The sequence below is a fragment of the Aspergillus nidulans genome, chromosome IV (assembly GCF_000011425.1).
Source record: "Aspergillus nidulans FGSC A4 chromosome IV".
Taxonomy (NCBI): Eukaryota; Fungi; Ascomycota; class Eurotiomycetes; order Eurotiales; family Aspergillaceae; genus Aspergillus; species Aspergillus nidulans.
Genome location: NC_066260.1, coordinates 611,002 through 635,733, shown reverse-complemented (window position 1 = coordinate 635,733; position 24,732 = coordinate 611,002). Strand labels below are relative to the sequence as shown.

At 52.1% G+C, this 24,732-nt stretch overlaps 8 protein-coding genes across 8 annotated transcripts, besides 1 other annotated feature; 4 read left to right on the top strand and 4 right to left on the bottom strand.

Moving 5' to 3' along the window:
• Positions 1–24,732: part of a sequence feature (contig 1.123 816..128436(-1)) that runs on past both edges of the window.
• On the top strand, positions 1,097–7,525 carry ANIA_07222 (NACHT domain protein; the record flags this gene model as incomplete). Its single annotated transcript, XM_675399.2, has 4 exons — positions 1,097–1,567; positions 1,620–1,815; positions 2,012–2,287; positions 2,341–7,525. The coding sequence occupies 4 exons, from the start codon at positions 1,097–1,099 to the stop codon at positions 7,440–7,442; spliced, it is 6,045 nt and encodes a 2,014-aa protein (XP_680491.2). The 3' UTR covers positions 7,443–7,525.
• Positions 10,082–11,738, bottom strand: ANIA_07223 (Zn(II)2Cys6 transcription factor domain-containing protein; the record flags this gene model as incomplete). The annotated part of the gene is made up of 2 exons (XM_675400.1): positions 10,082–10,204; positions 10,590–11,738. The coding sequence occupies 2 exons, from the start codon at positions 11,736–11,738 to the stop codon at positions 10,082–10,084; spliced, it is 1,272 nt and encodes a 423-aa protein (XP_680492.1).
• ANIA_10909 (uncharacterized protein) lies at positions 13,206–14,271 on the top strand (the record flags this gene model as incomplete). Its single annotated transcript, XM_675401.2, has 2 exons — positions 13,206–13,993; positions 14,058–14,271. The coding sequence occupies 2 exons, from the start codon at positions 13,206–13,208 to the stop codon at positions 14,269–14,271; spliced, it is 1,002 nt and encodes a 333-aa protein (XP_680493.2).
• ANIA_10915 (SET domain-containing protein) lies at positions 14,547–15,724 on the top strand (the record flags this gene model as incomplete). Its single annotated transcript, XM_050611900.1, has 2 exons — positions 14,547–15,394; positions 15,479–15,724. Exons 1-2 carry the CDS (start codon positions 14,615–14,617, stop codon positions 15,722–15,724), a joined length of 1,026 nt encoding a protein of 341 aa, XP_050467873.1. The 5' UTR covers positions 14,547–14,614.
• ANIA_07225 (uncharacterized protein) lies at positions 16,125–17,979 on the bottom strand (the record flags this gene model as incomplete). The annotated part of the gene is made up of 4 exons (XM_675402.1): positions 16,125–17,327; positions 17,380–17,480; positions 17,576–17,638; positions 17,787–17,979. The coding sequence occupies 4 exons, from the start codon at positions 17,977–17,979 to the stop codon at positions 16,125–16,127; spliced, it is 1,560 nt and encodes a 519-aa protein (XP_680494.1).
• On the bottom strand, positions 18,221–21,296 carry ANIA_10910 (C2H2-type zinc finger protein; the record flags this gene model as incomplete). Its single annotated transcript, XM_050611899.1, has 8 exons — positions 18,221–19,298; positions 19,347–19,477; positions 19,515–19,649; positions 19,698–20,127; positions 20,180–20,754; positions 20,806–20,938; positions 20,987–21,041; positions 21,092–21,296. 8 exons carry the CDS (start codon positions 21,294–21,296, stop codon positions 18,221–18,223), a joined length of 2,742 nt encoding a protein of 913 aa, XP_050467872.1.
• On the bottom strand, positions 21,759–22,766 carry ANIA_10916 (FAD-dependent monooxygenase; the record flags this gene model as incomplete). The annotated part of the gene is made up of 6 exons (XM_050611898.1): positions 21,759–21,863; positions 21,907–22,089; positions 22,142–22,181; positions 22,226–22,337; positions 22,388–22,537; positions 22,652–22,766. 6 exons carry the CDS (start codon positions 22,764–22,766, stop codon positions 21,759–21,761), a joined length of 705 nt encoding a protein of 234 aa, XP_050467871.1.
• ANIA_07227 (uncharacterized protein) lies at positions 23,036–24,665 on the top strand (the record flags this gene model as incomplete). Its single annotated transcript, XM_050611897.1, has 5 exons — positions 23,036–23,197; positions 23,275–23,381; positions 23,533–23,730; positions 23,780–23,995; positions 24,053–24,665. 5 exons carry the CDS (start codon positions 23,036–23,038, stop codon positions 24,663–24,665), a joined length of 1,296 nt encoding a protein of 431 aa, XP_050467870.1.

The following is a 24,732-nucleotide window of genomic DNA, read 5'->3' as shown; positions in this document are numbered from 1 at the left end:
GCATAAGGAGGATATTTTTGTGAACCAGATGTCTTGAAACAGCGAGAAACAACGGCCTCGGCCCGCATCGCCTGACAGCCCAGGGGCGTCTCAATAGTCAGACGCAGGCGTTCAGTCAGCTTCCTCAAAATACGCCACCAGTGCCAGGGATTCGCTGGAAGTTATACGTTCGATGAAGGTAAGAACACATGTACCGGAGATACCGCGATACGAACTCTTTCAGGCTGTTCTACTCCATCTCGCCATCGCGTCTATCAAAGTCTCGACTCCATAAACCTTTCCGTAGTCCACTGCCGCTGAGGGGGCACCTTGACTGGGGGCTTCTCCGCAGCAGCTGACAATCTGCGTGTACAATTGCATAGCCGTTCATTCATATCGATCTCGTCCATGTCCGAAATTGCGAGCAGGCAGCCACGCTCGCCCCGCTGCTCAGCAACCGTTGCCGCGGACGGCCCAGCACTTGACAAGGATGTCCTAGGTCGGTAATACAAAGCCTGCAGATATAAAGGAGGAGACCTCGCAATTCGGGATATCCTGTCTCGTTTCCTGTTTCCAATTGTATTCTCAGCTTGAGAACAAGAGCCCTGCAACTTGATTTGACATCTATATCAATCTAATTTCTCTTATGTTTGTACCATTATAATAAGTATACGTCGCCACCCTGCCTTCCCTAACCCGTTGCGCCCTTTGCAGTGGATGCTGCCCTTACGGTGAACAATATACAGAGACAACTCGCCCATCACATCGCAGTGTGCACTATATTTTCTGTTGTCGTGGACGAAGTACGGATCGATCCACACGAAGATTAAGTTTCTTTCGCCGCATTATATATTACTGCTGTTGCTGTAGTGAACCACCGGAAGAAACAACTCCTCAGAACACTTCTCAACCAAGTCACAGTTCACACTGTCGGTGCCGTTGCCATTGTATTGAGCAAGACGAGCCAATTGCTGCTAAACCTGCACAAGCAAGGCCGACCATCCCGATACCCACCTCGACCCCAGATAATAGCCAGACATCTCATTCCCTGCCGCGTTCTCAGCTGCCGTCAAACGTCAGCGTCGCCCAACGTCCATCAAACCCCCAGCCTATAGTCATGGCTCCCTCAATCCTCTCCCCCATCACATCTACCATGGACGGAATCTTTCGTCAGAAGCGTATCTCGAATTCTCGCCGCGTTTCAGGACTGCAAGATGGAGAAAGCGTCACCTCAGGTGTGGCACGCTCTGTCCACTCCCCCCGCGTCACGTCGAGAAGGTTCAACTCAATGGGAACAACAAACATTTCGAGTGTTGTGACTTCTCTTCAGCGTCGTAGCGGTGAAGAGCTAGGAACAAACACATCCTCCCGGCTTCTGACTGCAACTCATGCTTCAATCCTCGAGTGGATCCGTTCTGAGCGTATGAGCTTGTTGCCACCTGAGGGAAGTGATTACGATAAGGTGCTGGCCTGGGCTCAGCTTTTCATTGATCGACTACATTCCTTTGACATGGCGATTGAACAATTTGCCGGAGACAGCTATCTTGCAGCGCAATTATCATATGGTTATTGCGCAATGCTTCTCGAGGTACGTATCTTCCCTACTTATAACAGTAAACTCTGACGGAATCTCGTTATAGCTTGGCCGAGAGAACGCTGCTGCATTGATGCTCTCCTTTGGCTTCTTCTACAGCATCTCCATGACTCTAGTAAACCTCCTAGAGCGGACGGAGCTCTTTGGTGTCTCCCAAGACATCCAGGAGCAGCTCATCCTCGCTCTAGCGGACCTCGTCACTCTCGTCGCAAGCGTTTCGACCCACTTCCACAAGGCGATTCGTGGGATGACAACGGCTTCGGTCTCTGTCAACATTTACCGGACTTTCCCTGGCCAGATTCAAACCTTCCAGCAACGCTGCGAGAGGATTGCCGAGTCCATGTGGAGACATCAGCTTCTCAGAGAGAATCTGGATGGAGATAAAGGCAAGTTGAACCGAGCTTTAGAACTGTCTCGACTACTGACGACAACCCGCAGTGTCAGAAGTAAAAGCCATTAGAGCCTGGTTGGCCCCAGAGGACCGCGTGGTTGAAAGTATCGCTGACCACAATTCCCATCTGGCACATGATCGCGAGGAACTCACATGTCTTTGGCTGGGCCCGTACCTGACCCGTTTTTTGAAGACGCAACAGAGGCATCTCAGCATTACTGGCCAGCCAGGATCTGGCAAGACCGTTCTTGCTTCTGTCATCGTGGATCATCTGCAACATCCACACGGTGGCGTATCCTACCAGGCTCTGCACGTTCCCATCAGTATGTGAATTGTTTGCCCTCCATTGTAATGGATATTGACTAACCCGGATTAGATGGCCGGATTGCTGTGCAAACAAGCTCCTTAGCGATTGCAAAGACAATACTTTCTCAGTTCTTTGAGAAGCGTATCGGGAATGTGCAGCTGTTCCGTATCTTGAGCGATGCTCTGCATCGAAGCAAGGTCACTGCTGATTATGAAACCTATGATAACCTCCTCTGGGACACTGTGGAACAAGCGCTCGCTTCCGCTCTAAAGGGGGCGAAGGGATTGGTCTTGGTTGTAGACGGTGTAGATGAGGCAACCTGTGGGGAGGAACAGTTGCTGCAGAGGCTGATTCGGGCATCCACACAATCTTCCAACGTCAGGCTCATCACACTGGGCTCCCGCAACCCTCCAGAGGCTCCAGGGCAAGCTCGAGTTCGTATCACTGAAGACATCATCTTTGAGGACATCTCCGCCGTCGTACGTGGCTGCTTTGGGAATAGCCAGGCTTTCAAGGGCCTGTCAGCCATAGAACAAGAAACTGTTGTGGAGCGAATCACAGCGGCGTCAAAGGGTTCGTTCCTTATAGCCAAGCTCATCACGAAACGTGTCCGTCGAGAGCAGAGCACGGAAAGCCTGCGAAAATCAGTTGACAGCCTGATCTCGGCCAAACCAGCTGTCACCGATTTCGTTCTCCATTCTCTGCAACAAGCCGAGGCCACTACCGAAGCCAAGCTCATGCTGCTCTGGCTTGCTACGGTCGAGCGTCCCTTGCATGTGCAGGAACTGTCTGCTCTCGCTTCCATTCAGACAGAGAAACAAACGATCTCTGATACGCGCGTCGACATATTGCACGCTCTGAAGCCGTTCAATTCGCTCGTGTTTCTTCAGTATGACTATGTGTCCCTCCGTCACGGCCTTATCCGCAGCGCAGTTGTGGAGATTTTCACCCAAGGCAAGCTGGTACCATCTCTCAAGGATCGCCACAGCGACCTTCTCGCCAGGCTCCTGGTATATATCAAGACCACAATTACTGAACAGCACGAGCCGTCGTCCGTGCCATCTCTGGACCACCAGGAGACGAATATGCTCTTAGGAAAGTACCCACTCCTTGAGTTTTCCCTCCGCTACTGGGTTTCGGTCTTCCGTCAAACGACAGTGTTCACCAAGGACGGTGAGCCTGCCGCGTCTAAGACGATTGCAAAGCTGCTCCCAACGTCGACCGTGGTTGTCCGCCTTCTTAGGACCGTGTTGGATAACGTGTCTACTCCAATACTAGTAACGTTCCAAACGTTGATCACCAACGTCTACCGCACCATATTGACAACGGAGAATGTGACCACTCTCCAGGCGATCATCACGTTAGCCACGTTGCTGCGCCAGGTTAACCGCCCGGAGACGTTTACTCTATTCTATGAGGCAGCCAATCTCAGCCAAAAACTGCTGACGGCGCGCCACATCGTCACTCAGCAAATGGTCACCACCTTCCTAGAAATCACAACCGAGAGCATCACGGAAGCAAAAACAGACATAATGATAAAGCGCGAAGAGATGCTTCAAGTGCTCGTTCAATCTTACAAATTACACTACGGTAATACTTCCGAGAAGGTTATCGCTGTTCTTGAGCAACTTGCCGAACACTATCGCAAAGTCAAAGACATCAAGAGGGCCGAGACTATTATTGCTGACATTCAGTCCATCACCTCGACTGATTATGGCTCGTCCACGGCCGGATCGACGGGCTCTTTGGACATTCGCCTTGTCGGCCGTGGAAAGCCGGGTTACGAGGGCGGATACATTCTCCGTCTTGACCTGGAAGAGGAGGACGACCTGCTGGAGACAACAGAGTCACTTGAGGTCGAGGCCCTGATAGAGCGTGCTAAGAAATATATCGAGGAAGGTCGAGTTGACCTTGCAGAGCGTCTCTACGTCGAGTACTGGCAGCGAGCGACCAGAGAAGCCCGCGTGCACTCTTCTGCGGTGTGGGATGAGAAAAAATTGAAAATCATTCTCGCCTACTCTGTATTTCTCCGAACTGAAAAGAGGGAGCACGAAGCATCCTCGGTCCTGACCAGTTTCTGGCAGGATTACCAACAGACGAGTGTCTCCCTGTCCGAATCGTCCGTGGTTCATCTAGAGGAGATTGCAAAGGTTATGAAGAGTGTCAGGCTTTCCACCACTGCATTGAGCGTTTTCAAGCAGATTTCGGAGTACTATCAGAGCACTCGCCGTACGGAGACGTCGAGCTACCAGCAGGTTCAACAGTTACTGCATTCCACCTCTCAAGAGATCATCAAGTCTGCCACATCTGCCTCCATTGTTTCTGAATCAACCTTGGAGGAGATGATTTTGGAAGTCTCAACCTCGTCCACCTCTATTAACCAGACATTCTACAGCAGCACTGAGACTTTAGCCGCCCTGTACATCTCTCAGCGCCGCTGGCAGCAAGCTTCCCGTATGATCAAGCGCATCCTACACAACACGTGGGCGTCCTTCTTCGCGGCGACACTGCAGGATGTGACGCTACCTCAGAAACACGTGGATTCTTCCCTTGTCCTTGCCGAGCGCCTGGCCCAGTGCTACCACTCCCGCCACCGGCTGGCCAAGGAGCAGGACACCCGGTTGCGCATCTATTACGCCGTCCGCTCCGGGCTCAGCGTTGAAGACAAGCTGCGCCAGCATCACGTCTCTGAGTTGCTGCGTCTGCTGGAGAGAACGTCGCAGACTGAGCTGACCATTAGCGTCTATCAGGAGCTGCTGAATGACTACGCCAAGCACTATGGCCCTGACCATCCAACGGTCATTCAGACCCTGCGTACCCTCGCTGAGCTCACCAGGCCACGTCCAATTTTCCTAGACTACTACCAACAGATCATTCAAGCGTTGAACAAGGATGGGAAATACCACCCTGAATCGCTGGAACCCTTGGACATCGTTGCAGCTGAGCTCTGGAATCAAGGCCGGTACTCCGAAGCACTGCACTACTGTCACATTCTCTACACGGCTTGGCTAAACCATCCCAAACTCAGCCCCAAGTTTCAGGATGAGAAATTCGTGAAGGGAATATTCACCCGTTACACCCAGTGCCTCCGTGCAGTTCGCACCGAGTACTCGGCGCTCCACAAGGTTACCTTAGACTACCAGGAGAAGTGCAAAGCAGTTTTCAGCGCAACCGCATCAGTCACCGTGCAGGCGACATTGACTCTTGCCCAGCTGTGCCAGGAATCGAAGCACTATGAAGTCGAAGCAATCCGCCTGTACGAGGAGCTTCTCAAGATCAATTCCAGTGAGGTTCAATTGGACGAGATCCGCGCCACTCTCGACTCCCTGTATGAAGAGCAGTCAGCAATTCTTTCCAACTCTCAACTGACAGAGTCTGCCTCGTCCACGCAAGTGGAGCAGGCGGTTCGGGTGCTGAAGAAGCGCATCACAACGCTGCGTGAAAGCTACGGTTGGGCCCATGAGGAGTCCCTCCTCAGGATGAAGGAGGTTATAAGCTTTTATTCCAGGCAGAGCAAGACCGAGCAGGTGGTCCAAGAACTGCAGGAAGCCACAGTCCATATCCTCTCTTCCGAAACGTCTACCACACGTCTGAGTGAGGCGGCTGCGACAATCGTGTCCTCGTACATTGAGACGAAGCAGACACAGAAGGCCGTGGAGCTAACCAACGAGGTCTACCGGCAAATCATAAGGAAAGACACAACAAATGTCAAGTCGTCCAAGTTTGATCTTACCACTAAGAGCCGCCAAAGCTTGATTTTCCTCGCCCAGCTTGAACACCACCTCTACCGCCAGACTTCCACGGTCACCGAAATCCTTGCTTCTTTGACCACCGAGCTGGTTTACTTTGAGGAGTTCCAACAGCTGATTCGGTCTAACAGTACCTTCTTGTCTGCCAGTGCATCTGCTGCTCGTCTGCATTACTTCCTGGTGGCGAATAAACGCCAGCACGTCGCTGCCGAGATAACTAATGAATTCATTACCTACCTTTTGGCCAACGAGGGCAAGCGGGTTGGATTCAAGTCTACAGAGGAAGTTAAAGTGTTCGTCATGATGGTTTTGAGCTACTTCAGCACTCGTCACTCTAAGGACATTGTTCGCTCGATCGGAATTGCCAGCAACAGCCATGTTCGCGAACTCATTAAGTTGAACAAGTTCGAAGAGGCATGTGAGCTTGCTCTTGCTTCCTTCAAGTATATTGCCGCTCAATCGAGTTACCGCCACCCAGCCATTGCTCGCTTCGTCCTGGCGCTCAGTATAAACGTGTCGGGTCGCGGGCTTCACCTCAACGAAGCAACCCGCAAGCGAATGCTTGCCGTTTCCGCCACCATCATCCAGGACGTCCTCAAAGTCCTCGGCGAATTGAAGATCAACCTCGCCCAGGTTGGCCTCGAGCATCTGAACAGCCTCATCGGTGTTCTTGGCGAACAGGCCGATTACCCGACTCTCGCGGCGGTTCTCACCTCGATCTGGCACAGCCGCGAGGCTCAGCGTGATTGGGATCCATACATCACCCTATCCCTTGGTCGCCTCTACATAATGGCTCGATACTTCGTTGGTGATACCACCGCAGCTGTCCGCCTGGCGGAAGACATCGTCTACAACTGTCGCCGCGTTCACGGCGCTCGCCACCCCAGCACTCTCCAGATGTCTATTCTGCTATCGCAACTCTATACTGGTATCGGCCAGCGCTACCAGGCCCACAAGGATGCGCAAGAGTTAGCGAACCGGTACTACAAGCGCGCTGCCGCACTCCACGAGAATATCCTTCGTGCGCTAAGCGACCCCACGTTCGCAGACTTGGACGGCAGCCTCGACGGCGGAATGAGCACCGACGGCTCCGTTATCGACCTTGACAGCGACCTTGCAAACGCCGCCCTTAGTGACGACCAAGTCCGCCAACATTTCAGGCTGTTCAAGCTCGCCATCCAGCGTCTCGGCGGCTGGCCGAAGGACTATAGCGAGTACGAGCGCCTCAACGCAGACCTCTTCCGTGAGTACCCTGATGCTCTCAAGGGCATCGAAGGCGTCGAGAAATGGGATCTCAAGAGCTTTGGAGCAGGAAAGGCGGAGAGTGATGAGGACCAGGTAGATGTTAACTTTAGTGATTGGAGGCTTTTCGGGGAGAGCCAGCTTGTTCACTCGGCGAACGGGGTGAATGGAGCTGAGTAGGAGCTTTGATTTTGTTTTCGTGTTGTGTTCATATCAGACTGTACTTAATACTTACTGCGCCTAATTGATCCCTTGCACGTTTGTACGTTTTTGTTCTTGACCATCGCTCTTCCCTAAGATGAAGACAGACGGCACGCAACTCGCGCTGAGGCAGTAGCGACTGTGAAAGGCACTCTCGCCTCCCAGCAAAACCCTTACTACTGCTCACTATATACAGTATAAGGCTCCTTAGCCACCACTGACTCTAGTCGTTCTTTGCATTGAGCAGCTGCTGTCTACCTCAAATCCAGCGTTACACATCAAAATTCTCCTCAGCAGATTTATTATGGGCAGCACAAGCGATCTTCAGTTGCTCACTGATGAACTCCGCTCCACACTCAAGTGTCCCATACTTACCCCAGACTCTGATGGTTACGCAACAAGTATCCTGCGATGGAACGACGCGGTGCCGAACGCTGCGGTATCTTTTCGCTTTCGCTTGCCCGTGCCTGGAACTTGTCGTGCTGACTTTCTAGGCCCTCGTGGTATACCCCGAATTAGTCGATGACGTCGTAACTATAGTCCGCGGATGCGTCAGACACAAGGTTCCATTTGCGGTCGCCTGCGGTAAACATACGACAAGCACCGGCTCCTCGTGTGATGGCGGCCTCGTTATCGATCTGGCGCACATGAACCATGTGGCGGTGGACTCGGAATCGCGACTGATCACTGTCGGCGGAGGCTGTCGCTGGAAAGATGTTGATGACGCCCTTGAGGGATATGGGCTGGCCATGGTTGAGGGTATAGTGAATGATACGGGGGTTGGCGGAATCGCGCTTGGAGGAGGGTATGGCTGGCTTGCCCCACGGCACGGACTGATTCTTGACAACCTCGTCGCTGCGACCGTCGTCCTGGCAGACGGTAGTATCGCCACTGCGTCCACAGAGGAGAGACCCGATCTCTTCTGGGCTCTTCGAGGCGCCGGGCAATGCTTTGGCGTTGTCGTCGAGTTCGTCTTTAGGGCTCACGAGCACCAGGATCCGGTCTGGGCGGGCTTGCTTGGATTCTCGCTGGATCATTTAGAAGCTGTCTTTGGCTTTGCCAATACGTTAGTCGAGAGCACGAATGGGGACTCGGCTATGGTTATTCAGCTGTCCAGATACCCCTTCTCGCGACAGGGCCGCGATGTGGGAATCATGGCAATCGTTTTCCATTACGGCGATGCTAAATCGGCCGAAACTGTCTTCCAGCCCTTGTTCAACCTGGGACCTATTGTCAACACGACCAAGGCTCAGTCGTACGCATCCGTCAACAACATGTTGACGGCCGAGGCAAAACGCGGTGGCCGCAACGTATCTAAAGGCGCCGCGTACACGACACCCCTTCGACCAGCGTTTGTGAAGGAGACGATCATCCCTGAAATGGAAAGACTTCACCTCGAAGTACCGGGGTCGGATCGGTCATTAATAGAGTTTGAATTCTACAAGCCAGACAAATGGTGTGAGGTTCCAGTGACGGCCACGGCACACGGGCACCGAGGGCATGTCCAGAATGTCATGATCGGCCTCTACTGGAACGATGAGCAGGACGACGTGAGGATGGAGATGTGGTCGCGCCACATCGCTGGCCTAGTGGCTGCAGAGCGAGCCAGCCATGGTAGGCCAGCCGAGGGCCCAGTTACTGAGTATGGGAACTATGACCATCTGTCTGCGCATGCGCGCGATGTTTTCGGGATCAACTACTCGCGGCTGGTCCAGCTGAAGAAGCGGTATGATCCTGATAATGTCTTCAACAAATGGTATTCCTTGGTGGAGTAGATCTTTCTGTAACTGATTCCTTCGTATTGCACGGCCATTCTTAGACTCGTGTATCTTTACGGGCGGTCTATTTTATTTTGAGTTTTTTTTCCTTATCAACAGCTTTAGTAATTCGATCGAAAAATCAAAATCTATACACTCAACTCGCGCCCTTGGCTGTTTGAGAGGCTGTTTTGTATGGAGAAGCCAGCACTTGCTGCGTAAACTTAGGCCGCTCAGCGACTTTAGGCGGTGCGGAAAAATGACGAATTAGGGCTCAGCTAACCATACCAATCTCGACAGCAAACAACAGCAAAAGCTGACATCTCACCGGAAAAGAGCCGGCAGGAAACGAAGAGAAACCCAGTGACACAAAGACCCTTCCTTCCAGGCTGTATTCGAATGGTGTCGACGCAAAAATCAGGCTGCTAGCCGCCTCGTGCACAGCCCTGCAACCGCACTGAAGAATTTGCCGCTACTCGCGACGGAATTGATTTCCAACACGCACTGACAGAAATTCAATAATTAGTGGAGCGTACCCACATCGATCTCACGCTGATGCTTAGCCCAATTGATCACGAAAGCTGCGCCTACACCTGCCTTTCGATTGGCATCGGGCCCCTCTGGATGCTTATCTCCAGTCTCCGGCGCCGGACACCACATCTCCGGGATTACTGGAAACTCCGGTCACGAGAGACATGACAAAATTAGACACTGGAAGACCCGGAGCTGGGCAGAATAAGACCCAGGCATTCCGTGCTTAGCTAGCTAGCTGATAGCTTTATTTGGTAGCCGAACGACTGCCGCGTTGCTTTTTCCCCTGACGGCTTACACGTAACACATAACACGTAGCACGAAGTCGGCTTACGGAGGGCCGTTGTGCGGTGTAGCACCAAGAAGGATCGGTACAGAGTACGATCGTATCGAGGCTGATTGCTTGAAGGGAGTCTGACAGGTCTGACACCGCTGGACTGGGTGCGAGTTACACTGCCGGTTCGGTTCTTTAGTGTGGAGCTTATCTTGGGCAGGTTGTCTCCTTTCCCCCTTTCAGTGTAGTGATTGGGTGATCAGTAAATAGATAAGTAGGGTTGACAGAGGCAGACGGGCAGATTGAACGGCGGGCGTTGTTTCACTATCCAAAATTCTGGTAGTGTACCGGGGTTAATGCCTGAGAGTTGGGAGATGCGCACGGATTGAGACGGAAAACATATCTATTTTGTAGATTATAAATTATAAAGTAGCCGCCCAGCAGATACCGAATTCTTCATGTAGAAGAGAGTTGATATGGAAGTCGCAAAAGAAGCACAAGGGGTATAATGAGAGAATCGATCTATAGCCAGGGTATCCACGATCTCACTGCGTCAAATTTTACCTGCGTCTTCCACTGCAGGTTTGCAAACAGTGGGGAGAGAAGGAACGTCTCGTTTCCAAACCCGGAATTATCTAGCGCGCAGTACCTCCTGTCAAATTCCTGGATCAGGACGCCTAGCTTGGCGAGCTCGGCACGGAGAGTGTTGGCGTTGCTGATTTGCTCCTTGCGGTGGTCGATGGGCGACGTTGAGGTCGCTCTCGATGATGGGGTTGGCGGAGGTGGAGGCGGCTGCTGCTGCCCGCTCGTATCGCCTCGCGGAAGAAGCTGGTCAAAGGCAGCCGTCATATGATGCAGGAGAGCAATCATCTGCGTAAGAAGAATCATGCCGTGAGTACGGTGGGGATCTGGGCAGTTCAGGACGTTGGTGCAGAGGGCCATATTGGCGCGGTGCTCGGTTAGGAAGTCGTCGAGGATGAAGGTGCTTGATGGTGGTTTTGGCATGCTGAGCTCGGTCAACTTGAAGCTAATGCTTTGCTGGCACCAGCAGGTGACTGAGGCTGGGACTGGTGAGTTCAGGCCGGATGTCGTGGTGGTCGTCGGGCCTGTGGCTCCATAATGGCTGTGGCCGTCCCGGGAGCTTGGCGGCGAAATGGGGCTGAGAGGGATCGTCATCGAATGCGGGACCATCTGTGGTGCAACCGCAGGCTGAGTCGAAGGAACAAGACGCGAGTCTGGAACATCCAGTGAAAAGGGGAACGCTGTTGGATCGGAGAGCGGAGTATCGAAGGGGTTCAGCGAGAGGAGGCCGGCGAGATCATCATCTACAAATCCTTCAGAGTAGATATCACTATTTCCGAAATTGGGCGGACACGCTGGTTGCACTGTGATATCGACAGTCGTGGTGGGCAGCGTTTCCGAAGAGACGGGAGATGGGATGGAGAGGACTCTCTTCTTTTCCTTTGGTGGGCAGGTCTGGTCTGCTTCTTGGCGAGGCCGTGGCCTTTTGATTCCGCGCAGCGAGATGCTGTAAACGCAGGGTGTATTCCGTGTAGCACAGCGCCGGCAGGTCGGTCTATCCTTAGAGCACTTAACCTTTGCTTGGTTGCACTGGCCACATGAGCTTCTCAGAGGTCGGTCGTCGCGATGCGGTGGCACTATAGCGGTGGTGGCAGCCGTAGGCGAGAAGATTGGTGCCGGCATCTCGGCCATTTCGGGCATGGGGAAGGCGCCAGGCTCAGAGTGATCTGGGCACGCCATCTGCGTTATGCAATCGTGTCGTTGACGGCCGAACCTGTAGGAAATTTCTTCAGAAATGGTGGAAAATATGTGCAAACAAGATGGTTAGCCGGCGAGACAGCTCGCCCTCTTATAAGCTTGTTACCACCGCCCTACACCCAATCGTCGGCAGTGCTCAATCACATATTCCTCATTGGTACAGTAGCCAGCCACTATCTTGGCACCATGATCTGCAGTGGGAGAGATCATGGGTCGATCGACCGCGACTGATTTACTCTGCTCCTGCTCTCGATTGTTTGCCTGATCCGGCTCAGTTCTTGGGCTGCTGTTTCCTTCTTGGGCTAACGGATCTGACCGAGGTGGGTCACGGCTCGTGTGAAGAGGATCCAAGAGTCCTGACTCCATGGGTTTCAGCCAGCCTCGAGTGCGTACATGTTCGTGCAGACAGATACAGCCAAGAGGATCATTATCACGTAGATCGTGACCCACCAATGGCCCGTCTCGCTTCCGTCAGAGCGGCGGGATGAGCTCGGGAGCGTCACAACCGACTCCCAAGGTATGCATTTTTGCTGGGCATGCTTCCATAACAACAATGGCCTGTCTTACGTAACGGGCCCTGACATATACTGGATTTTGACTGCAAGCGCTACCTGCAGCCAGCCTTATCTTGCATCAGGAATGGTTCGCCCTCTGCAACCTCGTCACAGTAATACAAGTTGCGACAGGGGAATCCAGTTGGCCTTCGAGCTGAGGTCTCGAGAGAGGAGCACGTCAAGTGGCGACAATGCGCCTGAGTATTGTATTGCAGGAACCAATGGCAACAATAAGCAGTATGGGCTACCGTCCTCCGGTGCGCAATCCGGATTGTTCACATTCGAGCGGCATGACTCGCTCGATATGATCAGCGATCCTTGAATTGGCGTCAGAACAGTAAAAGATCGCGGGGCGTTTATTTATTGCAATAGTCCTCATTGTGTGGTTCAACTGGATCCTTCACCTCAAGGTTTTGACAATGACCAAGCTTTATTCGTCATGATACTCACTGCGATCCGTGCAGCATGCGGCGTGACTGGAGTCAAATTCCAAAAAAAGGCGATCTGAGACCCATAATCATGGCAGCAGCGATTGTGCTGGGCGAGATCGGAATAAGTATCTTGAAGCAGCGGATCCTGGAGATAGTAGACAGCATGGTCAAGGAGGCTGACGTGCAGTCGGCTTTCGCCGTGTTGTGATTTTGAAGTTCCAGGGAAGCACTCTTTGAGTCTAGACAACGGCACGTGTCGCTGACTCATCGCCGTAATCGGCGCACAAACACTGGCTGAGTCAGCCACGGCCTCCGAATATCGCTAGTTCATCTCTTGGGGTCTCCACGGTCTACACCGAGTCGCACACTACAACCACGAGAGAAAGACACCACCACGATTAGTTTGCGAGTGCATAATGTCCTTCACGGCCCGATCATTACGGCAGGTGCTTACATCTACTTCACGTAATTTCCATTGTTCACGGACCATGGCGGCATCCGACTGGAGTGCCAGACAATACCTTAAGTTTGAGGCTGAACGCACACGACCTGCTCGTGATCTGCTCGCCCAGGTTCCACTCGATTCACCACATCGCGTCGTGGATCTAGGCTGCGGACCTGGCAACTCAACAGCCGTCCTTGTATCCCGGTATCCAGATGCCCGAGTGACAGGAATGGACTCGTCTCCAGATATGATTGGAAAGGCTCGCGAAACCCTCCCGGGAATCGAGTTTACAGTCGATGGCCTCAGTACGTATACACCTAGAGAACCGGTAGACCTATTCTTCTCCAACGCCGTCTTCCAGTGGCTACCGCGGGACCAACGTCTGGAAATCATCAAACGCCTTATTCAGTCGCAGCCTTCAGGCGGCGTCTTTGCCTTCCAGGTGCCGGATAATTTGGCTGAGCCATCGCACGTCACAATGCGTGAAATTGCCGCCAATGGTCCGTGGTCGAGCACGCTACAATCCGTTGCTCGCGAAAGCTTTCAATCGCCACATGAACTGTACGATGAACTGAAGCCGCTCTGTGCTGAGGTGAATATCTGGCATACCTACTATAACCATTCGCTGGAGAACCATAAGGCTGTCGTAGAATGGGTCAAGGGGACGGGCCTGCGGCCGTTCATTGACCCTTTGTCGCAGCCGGATCGGGAGTCTTTCTTGAAGGCTTACTTGGGTCGTCTGGAGCAATTATATCCAAAGTCCTTTGATGGAAGGGTGTTGTTACGCTATCCTCGGCTGTTCGTGGTTGCTGTCAAGAACTAGCAGCCGCTTGCAGCCGTTCGGCAGCTGGCAGGAACAGCTTTGTCACACGGCATCACCAGCGCACTACCCACCACCTGCATTAGTTCTGGTTGCAGTCCTACATATTGTGCATATTGCAGAAATACCGACATTGTTCAACGTCTCCATACTAGCACTTCCCCTGCGCCGACCCTGGTTCGAGATAAGCTTACCGCTGCAGCAAAGCTTATCGTAGGTCAATCCGGCTAGCGGGATCCATTAGAGCACTCTGCATTCCTTTGTACTCCTATCAGATTGCTTGGTTCGGCCACGCGGGTTTACGGAACACCAGTAAAGAATGGCCAATTGGCTTCGTCCTTCGGGTCTAGACACAGATTGAGAGCCATGATTGATTCCACTTCCACAGAATCAAGTGGGCCGGTCCAACTCGTGATGGAGAATTTCGCACGTCGCCGCCGACATTCTGCGGCGCAAAAAAAAAAAAGACACACACAATTTACCCAAAGAATCACGGACTGCAACCACCAAGACAGTCGGCAAAGTAACCGCTGATACAACTAGACAGTGTCTGCTTGACTATGCTGCCTTGGGTCCACCCCCATTTAGCACAGAGCGTGAACCCTGACAAGGGCCGTCAACTGCAAGCGGCGCAATCAATTCAACGAGGTGAGGTTCTTCTCATCGACCCGCCCTATGCTATTATCCCAATTTCCGACGTAGACGCAACAACCAGTCTTCGAAAGGCAATATGCAGCAATCCCCAATGCAATAAACCTGTCTCCCGAGACACCGCCTCGCGCTGTCCAAACCGCTGCAACAATGACGTATTCTGGTGCAATGACTCCTGTGAGGAAACAGACAAAGCAAGACATGATTTCGAATGCACCTGGCTAGCAAAATACACCACGTCCCTACTCTCAAAATGGGGCGAGTACAACTTCGGCATGCTCTGGTTAATCGTTCGAATCCTATCCAGACGATACACGGAGTCCTCCTATCCCCATAATATCGAGGACAAACCACCAGCTCACGACTCACACCCATCACTATCCCGCTTCAAATTCGGCTGGCCCGCTATTGATTCCCTTTGCGGCACTCCGGAGACTTGGTCTCATGCTCAAGTCCGCGAGTGGACCGTTCTCGTTAAGAAGTACCTCGGCAGCTCGACACTCCCACACGACTTATCAAATTCCGACGTTCTAGCGCTAATTTGTAAAGAAGAAGCAAACTCATTCGGTCTCTATCCGCGAGAAACGGGGGTCTTTCCGCCCCCAAATCCGCCGGTCAGCAGAGGAGAACAATTTGCAGCGGCAGTGTATCCGCGTGCTTCGATCGCGAACCATTCTTGTTGTCCGAATGTATGTTTCTTGTGCTTCAATTCACTCCTAGCCTTTACCTCTGTCGACAGTGATAGTTATCACCGCTGATACCTTTTTTTTTAGATAATCCACAAACCAGATAAAGTTGGTCGGATGGTCTTTACGGCTGGACGGGACATCGCTGCAGGGGAGGAGTGTTGCATTTCATACTTTGATATGACGCAATATGTTTCGCTCCAAGATCGGAGGCGCCATTTGCAGGGATTGTTCCGGTTTAAGTGTGGGTGTCCTCGGTGTCTAGAGGAGGAGACGGCAGCGGCGGATACTGCCAATGAGACGCATTGGGATGCCTTTCCGGGATTTGCTTGATCAATGTTATGCTTGGAGTCCTGTTCAGCTCTCATGTAAGGATCTAGAGATGTGGTTAAGTAAATATGTTAGAAACGGGATAGAAATGATCAGCAGCTCGGGAGGTAATGGCGATCAAGAATACGTCTCAATTTTTTGCATGGATTTAAAGACGTTGGCGTTATATACATGTTTCAGAGCATTTGTTCTATACGGCTTACTGTCTCGTTCTGCCAAGTAGAAATCTCGTATGGTTGTATAGTTAACTTGGCAATATATTCATTACTTCATGGGGGGAAAAGAATGTCCACCCACATTGCATATTTACTTGTGATCTGTCATTTCAACCATAACTCACTACGAAGTACGCAAAGCGATAGTTTTCAAACGTATCCAGACTAAAGTACCGATGATTGCCAGCTCAATTCGCTGTACGTCGCTGTCTCCGCTCCTTCATATCCATCCATCTCCGCCACTGCGACAGATGACCTTCGTTAGATCTCATTTTGAACTCAGGAGAAAGAGAAGAAACGGAAGAGCTTACTCTTGGATTCAGGAAATAAACGGGCACTCCTAACAGGAACACTCCGCCGACAATCGCCGCAAGGATCCCCATCGCAACGGGGTAATCATACAACTCTGTCATTGGATTAATTCCATAACTCAACGCAAACGCAACGATATTTTTCACGCCAACCACGGCCACAATGGCCGGCCCGGGATTCTTCTCCCATGCTTCTGCCGCAAATGACGTGGACAGAATAAGCACAGACACGAAGGTGATTTGGAAGAGCGTCCAGCCCATATATGGCCCGCTCCAAGTTGCGCTTCCATCCGCTGTGAGCCCGTAGAGGAGAAGGGCCACCACTCCCAGGATACCAGGGAGAATAAGGAGAGGGAGGCGGTGTTCGGGTGTGTGAATCCCGCCATTCCGCTTCGCCATCCACACGATGAATTTGTCGCCGAAGAAGCCTGCGTAGAGCATGCCGCCGAAGCCACCGAAAACACCACCGAGGTTGATTAGCCCAATGGATTTTGCGGGCCAATGGTAGTTGTACTGCAGGACTGTGTTGTAGGAGAGGGACATGCCGATTGAGGAGCCGAGGACGACAGAGGCAACGAGGGTTGCGTACAGGATGCCGGGGGACAAGAAGGCTGAGAAGATCTGAAGCGTGGTTCGGGGGATGAGGATCAGAGGACTTTCGGTTGGCGATGCCCATGGTATTAGCATTTGAAAGTATGTCTTCTTTGGCCGGAGCTCTTCCGGTATATGGCCGTCGTCGCGACTATATGGGTGGCCATGGGTGCCGAGATACTGTCGTGTTTCGTCCTCGCTAAGCACCCTAGTTACGCCGAACTGGTCTGTGACAACCATGCGACCATGGACAAACTGGGAGCTGCGCTGGTAGCTAGTTTCAAGCCCGAAGACGATGACAAGGAGAAGGCCGACGGCGACCGTGATCGCAAAGACCCAGTAGTACCACCTCCATCCAAGAGCTGCCACTTCGTAGGAAGCAGCTAGATTGAGACATCCGGTAATGGTGCTCTGTGCTGCCCAATACATGCCATATACCATTCCATGTTGATGCACGAACGTTACTTCAGCTAGAATGAGAGGCAGGACCTGGTTGAGCCTAAGTTAGTTGACAACTCTTGGTATGAGGCACGAAACTTACCGATTCAGTTACACCAGCTGAGAGACCCTGGAGGATCCGCAGACCCAGATGCTGCTCCCAGGTATTGCAAACAGCGCAACCAATGGTGGCTGCGAGAAGGACTATTGTCGAAAGGATTGTTGTGAATCTTCGACCGTAAAGCAGAGCGAGCGGGAGAACAAGAAAATTACCTTGCTAGGTCAGCATTGGAACATACAGTGGGAAGAGTGGATTGACCGACCAACGCCGACAAAAAGAGATGGGAACGTAGACAACCAGACTATTTCATTGGTACTATGTCCATCGGGTATGTAAAGCTCGAAAAGGACGTCAAGGAATGCCCCTAGGCCCCCAACAAGCGACAAAGACATTGTCGCTAGGTATCATCAGCACAAGATCTCGTCCGCGCCTAGTGTCGAATCACTTACAGAACCAGCAACAGCTCACAATGATACCGACCTTCTCCCATCTTGTGTAGTTCAATGGATCATTCGGGTCCTTGCTGGGTACAGGCAATCGCTGTACCTGTCCCTCACCATCGACAAGAACTTGTCCGAGTTCAACGTCAGGTTTTCCAACTTCCACACTCTCTGCTAGCTCAATGGCCCCTTTCTCCTCCATTAGTTGCGAAGCGGCGTAGAATAAGTGCCAGTTTCAGAACGTCTTGGTTCGGAGAACGGAGAGTATATCTACCCCATCAATGTCATCCTGCGCAGAAGCGGAGACTTGGGAAGTGCGGAGACCCCACGGGCGAGACCATCACGACCACCGGATGTGGACAAGCCGAAGCGTGGGCGCCCCCCACAAACTATGCCCACCACAGTGATTTGCTCGCCTTGACAATATTGGCCGCCATCAATTCCTAGGGCAAGCTCCCCAGCTCATGAATCAAGTTGCGCAAGTTTTCGACCAGTGGCGGCACATAATCAGTTGCTCCTTGAAAGTTGCCTTCGTAAACCTGTCTTCCCACATCCATTACTAAGCGGGGACTACTGAGTGGACAGAAAACGGTGCTATTCTCAGCACCGGCAAAGTGGAGGGTCAGGCCATGTTGGCCTACGCTCCGGTTAATGAACGACTTAATAAGCTCCGTTTCTGGGCCATCCAGGCTGACTACCAGATTCGGATGGCCACTTGTTGGATTTGTGTTGTTATCGCGCTGTTTTTCACCGCAACAGAGTAGCCCAAATACCCATAGAACTAATATAGCATGGTAGATTGCGAGGCTATCGAACCCTCGAAGTTGAAATGGTAGCACTAGCCGAGCTGCGCGTAGAACTTGCCCAGCATGCCAAATCGAGGTCCGAGCCTCTTTAGTTAGGGCCCACTCACGGAGCTTCGGGTACTCGCGCCTTGCTTCCATTTCTCCAAATTGCCCGGCGAATCGCTGGATTGAGTCCAAATTAACATGAAGGTGCATCATAGCAAATTCGCAGATAAGTGTTGCGAGTGGCGGCGCATCAACGATATTTTCGCTCACTGTTTTGATACATTGGGACCTAGCAATATCCTGGTTAGCCTTGAGCTCTTCCAGAGACAACAGAGTACCGTACAAATCATCCTGGCGAGTCTGTAGCCACAGCCTAGTTACAGGCTGATCATTGGTACGGCTGTCCGAGAGCGAGGCTTGTTGGCGGAACATCAAGACTTGGCTCATCAGCCCGTGTAGCACAGCGGAATTCACTACACCTGTGTCAATGTTGACAGGTAGATCGTTTAAAATAGAAAGATCAGACAATAGATCTCTCAAAGATAAATTCGAGGAGACGGCATGAGAGTACTTGGTTTCCAAGAGTTCCTTCCAAGCAGTTGCTGTCGGGGCAAGCCAAAGATCACGGGCACTCGGAAAGGGCACAGTGAACTCGGCGTAGCTGGTCAATGCAGGCCTGTTCATGGCTGCCGCTACCTCCACGTCATGTCCAAAAAGGTGGTAAGCAAGGCTGAGCTCAGGTCAGTAGCGTTAACTTGGCTCAAGAGTGCCCGCCTACCGCTTCAATGACTCTTGCTGTATCCATTGTAACCAGGCGTCTTCTATTGATTCACCACCTAGGGCTTGTACTGGCTGATTATCTGAGTAGAATGAGCGGTCAAAAGTTCCAGCCCTTCTTAAAGCCTGATCCTGTCAGAAATATTCACCGATTGGTCGTGGTACATACTGTGCATAATGGCTGTAGGTGGCTTTCCGCTATCTGCATTTTGCGTTTATAGCCACAGAAAATGCCAATATCCAACCACATCATAGAAGCCTGAAAATATTGCAAATCACGCAGAACGCTGTTATCAGATTCAACCTGTTATGGTTAGTGATTCTTCTCGGGGCTATGAGTCGATACGCTTACAAGATCTGCCAGGCTGACTCGGACAATTTCTAGAAGGAGCACACCCGCCTTGCCTACTGACGGAATAGCAGAACATACACACCCAGCAGCAGTAAGAGCAGTCAAGAGTTCAGGTCTGGAGTCCTGGCGATACAAGGTATACGGGTGGATCCAGGCATCTGTTTCGGTTCTTTTCGAGATGCCGATCTTGATCAAAGCGTCAAGCGACTCGGCGGTTGGAAATGAAGGAACGGAAAGCCGCGAGCCGCCAGTAGCGAGAACAAGTTGAAAGATGTTATCTCGCATCTGCTGTGTGAGCTTACCACGGATATTTAGAGCTTCAAGCCGAGATCTGTGCAGCGAAGAGATGGAAGCCGTCATGTCCCCGTCTCTGAGAGGTATTTGGCCATCCCCGCTAAAGCCATTCTGGTTCTTTTCGGGTACCCTAAGCCTGTTAAAGCCAGGTAAGATAGTGTGTTTTGTTCAGGAGACCATGTGCATACCACAAAGATTTTCGAAATGCAGCGACGCGCTTCTTCGTGCTTTCTTCTTCAGTGTTCAGTTCTTGGTCTGATGATGTTGGAGCAGGCGATAGATTGTATTCTAATATTTTGTCCAGGTCCGTGATAATACCGGAACCGAATAAGTTAGCATCAGCACTAGTAAATCCCGGGTCACACATAATATCCAAGACGCCCCTCGGCTGCTGCACGCCTGGGACACCAGTTGAGAAAAGGTCGGATGGCATCATGACATGCTCAAAAAATGCTGGAAACTCGCTCAAGTTATCGACGGGATTACTCTGATCGGAGATGCCAGTAGGAAATGATATAACAGGCGAAGCAAGTGATGCTGTTGAATATAGCGGATTCATCCCGGCTTCCAAGGCTGGCGGTGCCTGGCGGTTTTCACTATGGGCGATGGATTCAGTCCTCGGTGTTGTGCTAAGGTCGACACCAGGTTCGCTGCCTCCTTGACCTTGGGGTGTCTCAGCTTCGGGTGTAGCCTTGGCCATTGTTCTAAAGCAGCGGTGCCGTTGCTTTCGTGGAATACATGGTATTCCTTTCCGTTGACATCTCTGACCATTAATTAGAGCACAAACCGACATTGAACCTCTTTGGGCACGTACATTGCATGGGCTATCGTTGTCACAGCTCGCTTTCGCTATTGCGCATTGTTCACACGCCTCAACCGCTCTCCCTGCGTGTTTGCTGAGAGGCGTACCACTTGTGTGGATCAATCGATGCCGTTGCAGTACATCCCTTGCCCTGAGTCAGTCTGATTCCTTCTGCGGCTGGATGGCAACGTGCCTACGGTTGAAGCCGCGATGACAGGTCGGACAATGAAAGTTTCGCTCATTACGATCTTGTTGCCTGTTAGCTTTACTCTCTAAAGAGATATATACTGTAACACACGGGAGTCCAAATGGCGGGCTAGGTGATCGGGTCTCTCGTAGGCCCTGTCACACTCGGGGCACTGATGTAAACTAGCGGCGTCCTTGGTGACGCGGGGTGCTTTGCTTGGAAAGGACATTGAGGCATTCTTGATTGTTATATAACGATCTGAGAAGATCGTACGATGGGTGCAGAATGGCATATGAAGGAGAAGAAGTTGGACCATTCGGGAGTCATGTGGACTTGCTATGCCGACGCTAGCCTAAACAGGCCTCCCTTGGCCTCTCTCTTCGCTGCTCCAACACAGCCCCGGCTTCCCCGCCATCTTCCCTTTCCTAGCGATACTATGCACCGCTCACACTTTCCATCGAGCTTACACTCACTCTCCAATCGATGGAGACTTTGACAATTGCGAAGTAATGTTGTTTCATTGACCGCGTTGCAGACCAGTGACGCGAGTACGCGCAGATGGCCCAGTCGCGCAGGCTGACATTACCAGACTACAAAAGTCACCGCAACACATTTTTCTACCGCAAGATACATCATCATTGAGTGACCTTACGCTGCGGAGGCTGTCTGTCGCCGTAGCCAATCCTTCGCCCCGTGATACTTGCAGTTAAACGTCATGAATTCGTCGGGTTTCCTATACAGTCTGATTAGTCCGTGTTGACGACGCCAAGAGCGGTGCCTACATTGTGACTGTTTTCGCGCCTTTAGCAGTACCCGGTTTTGCTGCCTGCCGGCTATAGGCTTGGATCAGGCCCGCGCGGTTGTGTCGGCTACGGAAAACGTCCTGCAAATCGTAAGACTAGAGCAAGGCTTCAGCGGGATCATACTACTTCGAAAATTCGGCCGATCTCTTCACCAGAAGGGCTGTCAGCCTGTTCTGCAAAAAAAGCACCCAGTGCCTCGGCGTCCTCAATTGCCTGACTCGCTCCTTGCCCTTGGGTTGGTAGCATCGCATGAGCCGCGTCTCCAATGAGGAGAACTCGGCCGCGGTACCAAGTGCGAAGAGGGTTCTACCACCAAGCGAATCAGTACAAACTCGGTATCAGGCGGTGAAGTCCTTACGATGTCGTGCAACTGCCATAATCCGAGGTCCCGCGAATGCCTGAGCGAGTTAGCCCGCGCTCATGACAGTCGACACAAGCTTACTTGAAAATGCTGATGATCCAGTCAGGGAACTCAGAAAATGTGTCTAGCATCTTTTCTAGACTACCTTCCGAGACCCAGGATTGTTTCGCGTTGGGATCCTCATTCATCCGCTCTGCCGACTGTCAGCGCCTGGTAGTTCATTCATTAAGAGCTTGCACGTACCATCAGGGAGTAGGGCAACAATCCCGAAGACTTCGCCTTGCCGGCCAGGGCCCATGATCAGACGGCAGTCATGTGCTACCATCATCGACGTGAAGGGACTTCTAGGGTTGATCTTACTGCAGAATTCTGGTTCTTGCTCTTCGAGGATGTCTGAAGGGATCTGTCTTGTGAGCATGATTCAATGTATCACGGACACCCTTACCATGAGGCGGTACGCTACAGCCGTTAGCTATTGCAAAACACCTTTTTAGAGTTAGGTCATACCGGAATGGCCTGTTGGCAATGGGGTAATCTCGTCCTCCAGGACATATTTTCGAAGAACACTATGTCTGCTTACTGTCAGTCTGAACGCGAAGGGGGACTTGTACTTACATGCCATCGGCTCCTATGATGACATCGCCTCCTATCTTCTCGCCTTTCTCAGTCTCTACAGTCCCATTAATAGGATCACAGTGAACCACGCGAGACGAGACTCTGATCTCGACCGCCTGGCCTTCCCTATCGGTCGCCAGTGCGGCTCTTTTCAGCGCATCATGTAGGTCTCTTCGATGATAGGCTATCCGACTCGCTCCATATTCGTTCGTTGTTAGAGGGACCTCGTTGACTAGCTCTCCATCTGTTGAGTAAACACGAAATCCCTCATCCACCATGCCCCGCGCCCCTTCTAGCACTTTCCCTAGCCCAAATGTCTCATATACGATCCTACTCGCGTTCGGCTGGAGCGAAATCAAGGCGCCAATCTCCGTATTGAGTCTTGATTGTTCGAGCACAATAATCCGTCTGTTGCAAGCGCGAAGCGCTATAGCAGCCGTAAGGCCCGCTATACCTCCGCCGACGATAACAATGCGGAAAGGACGGCTAGGTTCCATAATGTGACAAGATACTAGACTGGATCACTTCTCGTGATCCTCGTGATAACGCCAACTTTTGACCAGCTTCGCCCACTTGGTGCCTTCCCTCCACCTCCACCTCCACCATCATCCTCCACATTCCGGTGAGTGGGCGTTACGGAAATGTGGGCGGTGGGCGTCAACCCAGATGACTATACTACGTATTACCAGTCATTGCAATTGTGGTATAAACTGCGCAAATGCTTCGCTTCAAGTCGATGTATTGCTGTGAAGACCGCCATTAAACATATCCAGCATGTCTACCGCCACAGTCACCGAATCTGTCACCATTACCAAGGACAATGTCCGCATGCGCCTGGATGGCAGAGACCCTAAGTTTGGAGACTTTCGCGATGATCTCGCACGAGACGGTTTCGCCGTTGTGAAAGGAGCCATTCCCAGAGAACGGGCTCTCAAATATGCCGACGAGATGCACTCATGGCTGGAGGGCTTGTAAGGCGCCTCCTCGTACCCGCATTCACCAACACAACTGACGAAACAGCAACCTTGGCTACGACCGAAATGACCCGTCTACGGTCCACAAAGACCGTCTTCCCCTCATCAACGAGAAAGGTATGTGCATGCACTACAGCGTTGCCCACGAAAAGTTCGTCTGGGACGTCCGCAGCGAGCCCGGCGTCGTCGAGGCTTTTGAGAAAGTCTACAATAATAAAGACCTCATCGTCTCCTTCGACGCAGTCAACTTTGGCTTCCCAAAGTATGCCTCTAAAGCTCCTCAGTCCACCAAACTCTATGCTAACAGGTGCCCATCCAGCCGCACTGACCTTCCACCAAACAAACCTTGGCCACACCAAGACCAAGACCCCGACAAGCCCGACTTTCGCTGCCTCCAAGGACTCGTCAACCTCCTCCCAAACGGCCCCAACGACGGCGGTCTGATCGTCTGCCGCGGCGCGCATCTTCTCTCCGACGAATTCCACAGTGACCCGGTAATCCGCGCTGAGGAGCGCATCCCCGCCTGGACGCCCGAATGGTACGGGTTCACCGAGACAGGCATGAAATGGCTCGCGGACCACAACTGCGAGTGGGTCAAGGTCTGCGCGGAACCAGGCGATATCCTCCTCTGGGACTCCCGCACCCCGCATTATAATCTGAGCCCCAAGGGTCAAACGCCGAGGTTCTGCATATACACCTGCTACATGCCAGTTGCCGACGCGAGTCAGGAGGATCTGGTGCGGAAGAAGGAGTCATTTGAGAATCGGCTCGGCACGACGCATTGGCCGAATGCGAATCACACGGGATCGAACGTTGCGACGAGGGATGGGAAGGAGTGTCCGTATAACCGATTCAAGCCGGTAATGGAGCCGGTATTGAACGAGAGGGCATTCAGGTTGACGGGCATTCCGTACCTTCGCAGCCAGGCTTAGGTGTTTTAGCATGCAATAGCTTCGGCTCATTTATGTATTATATGCACATCGTTCACCCCGATATTTT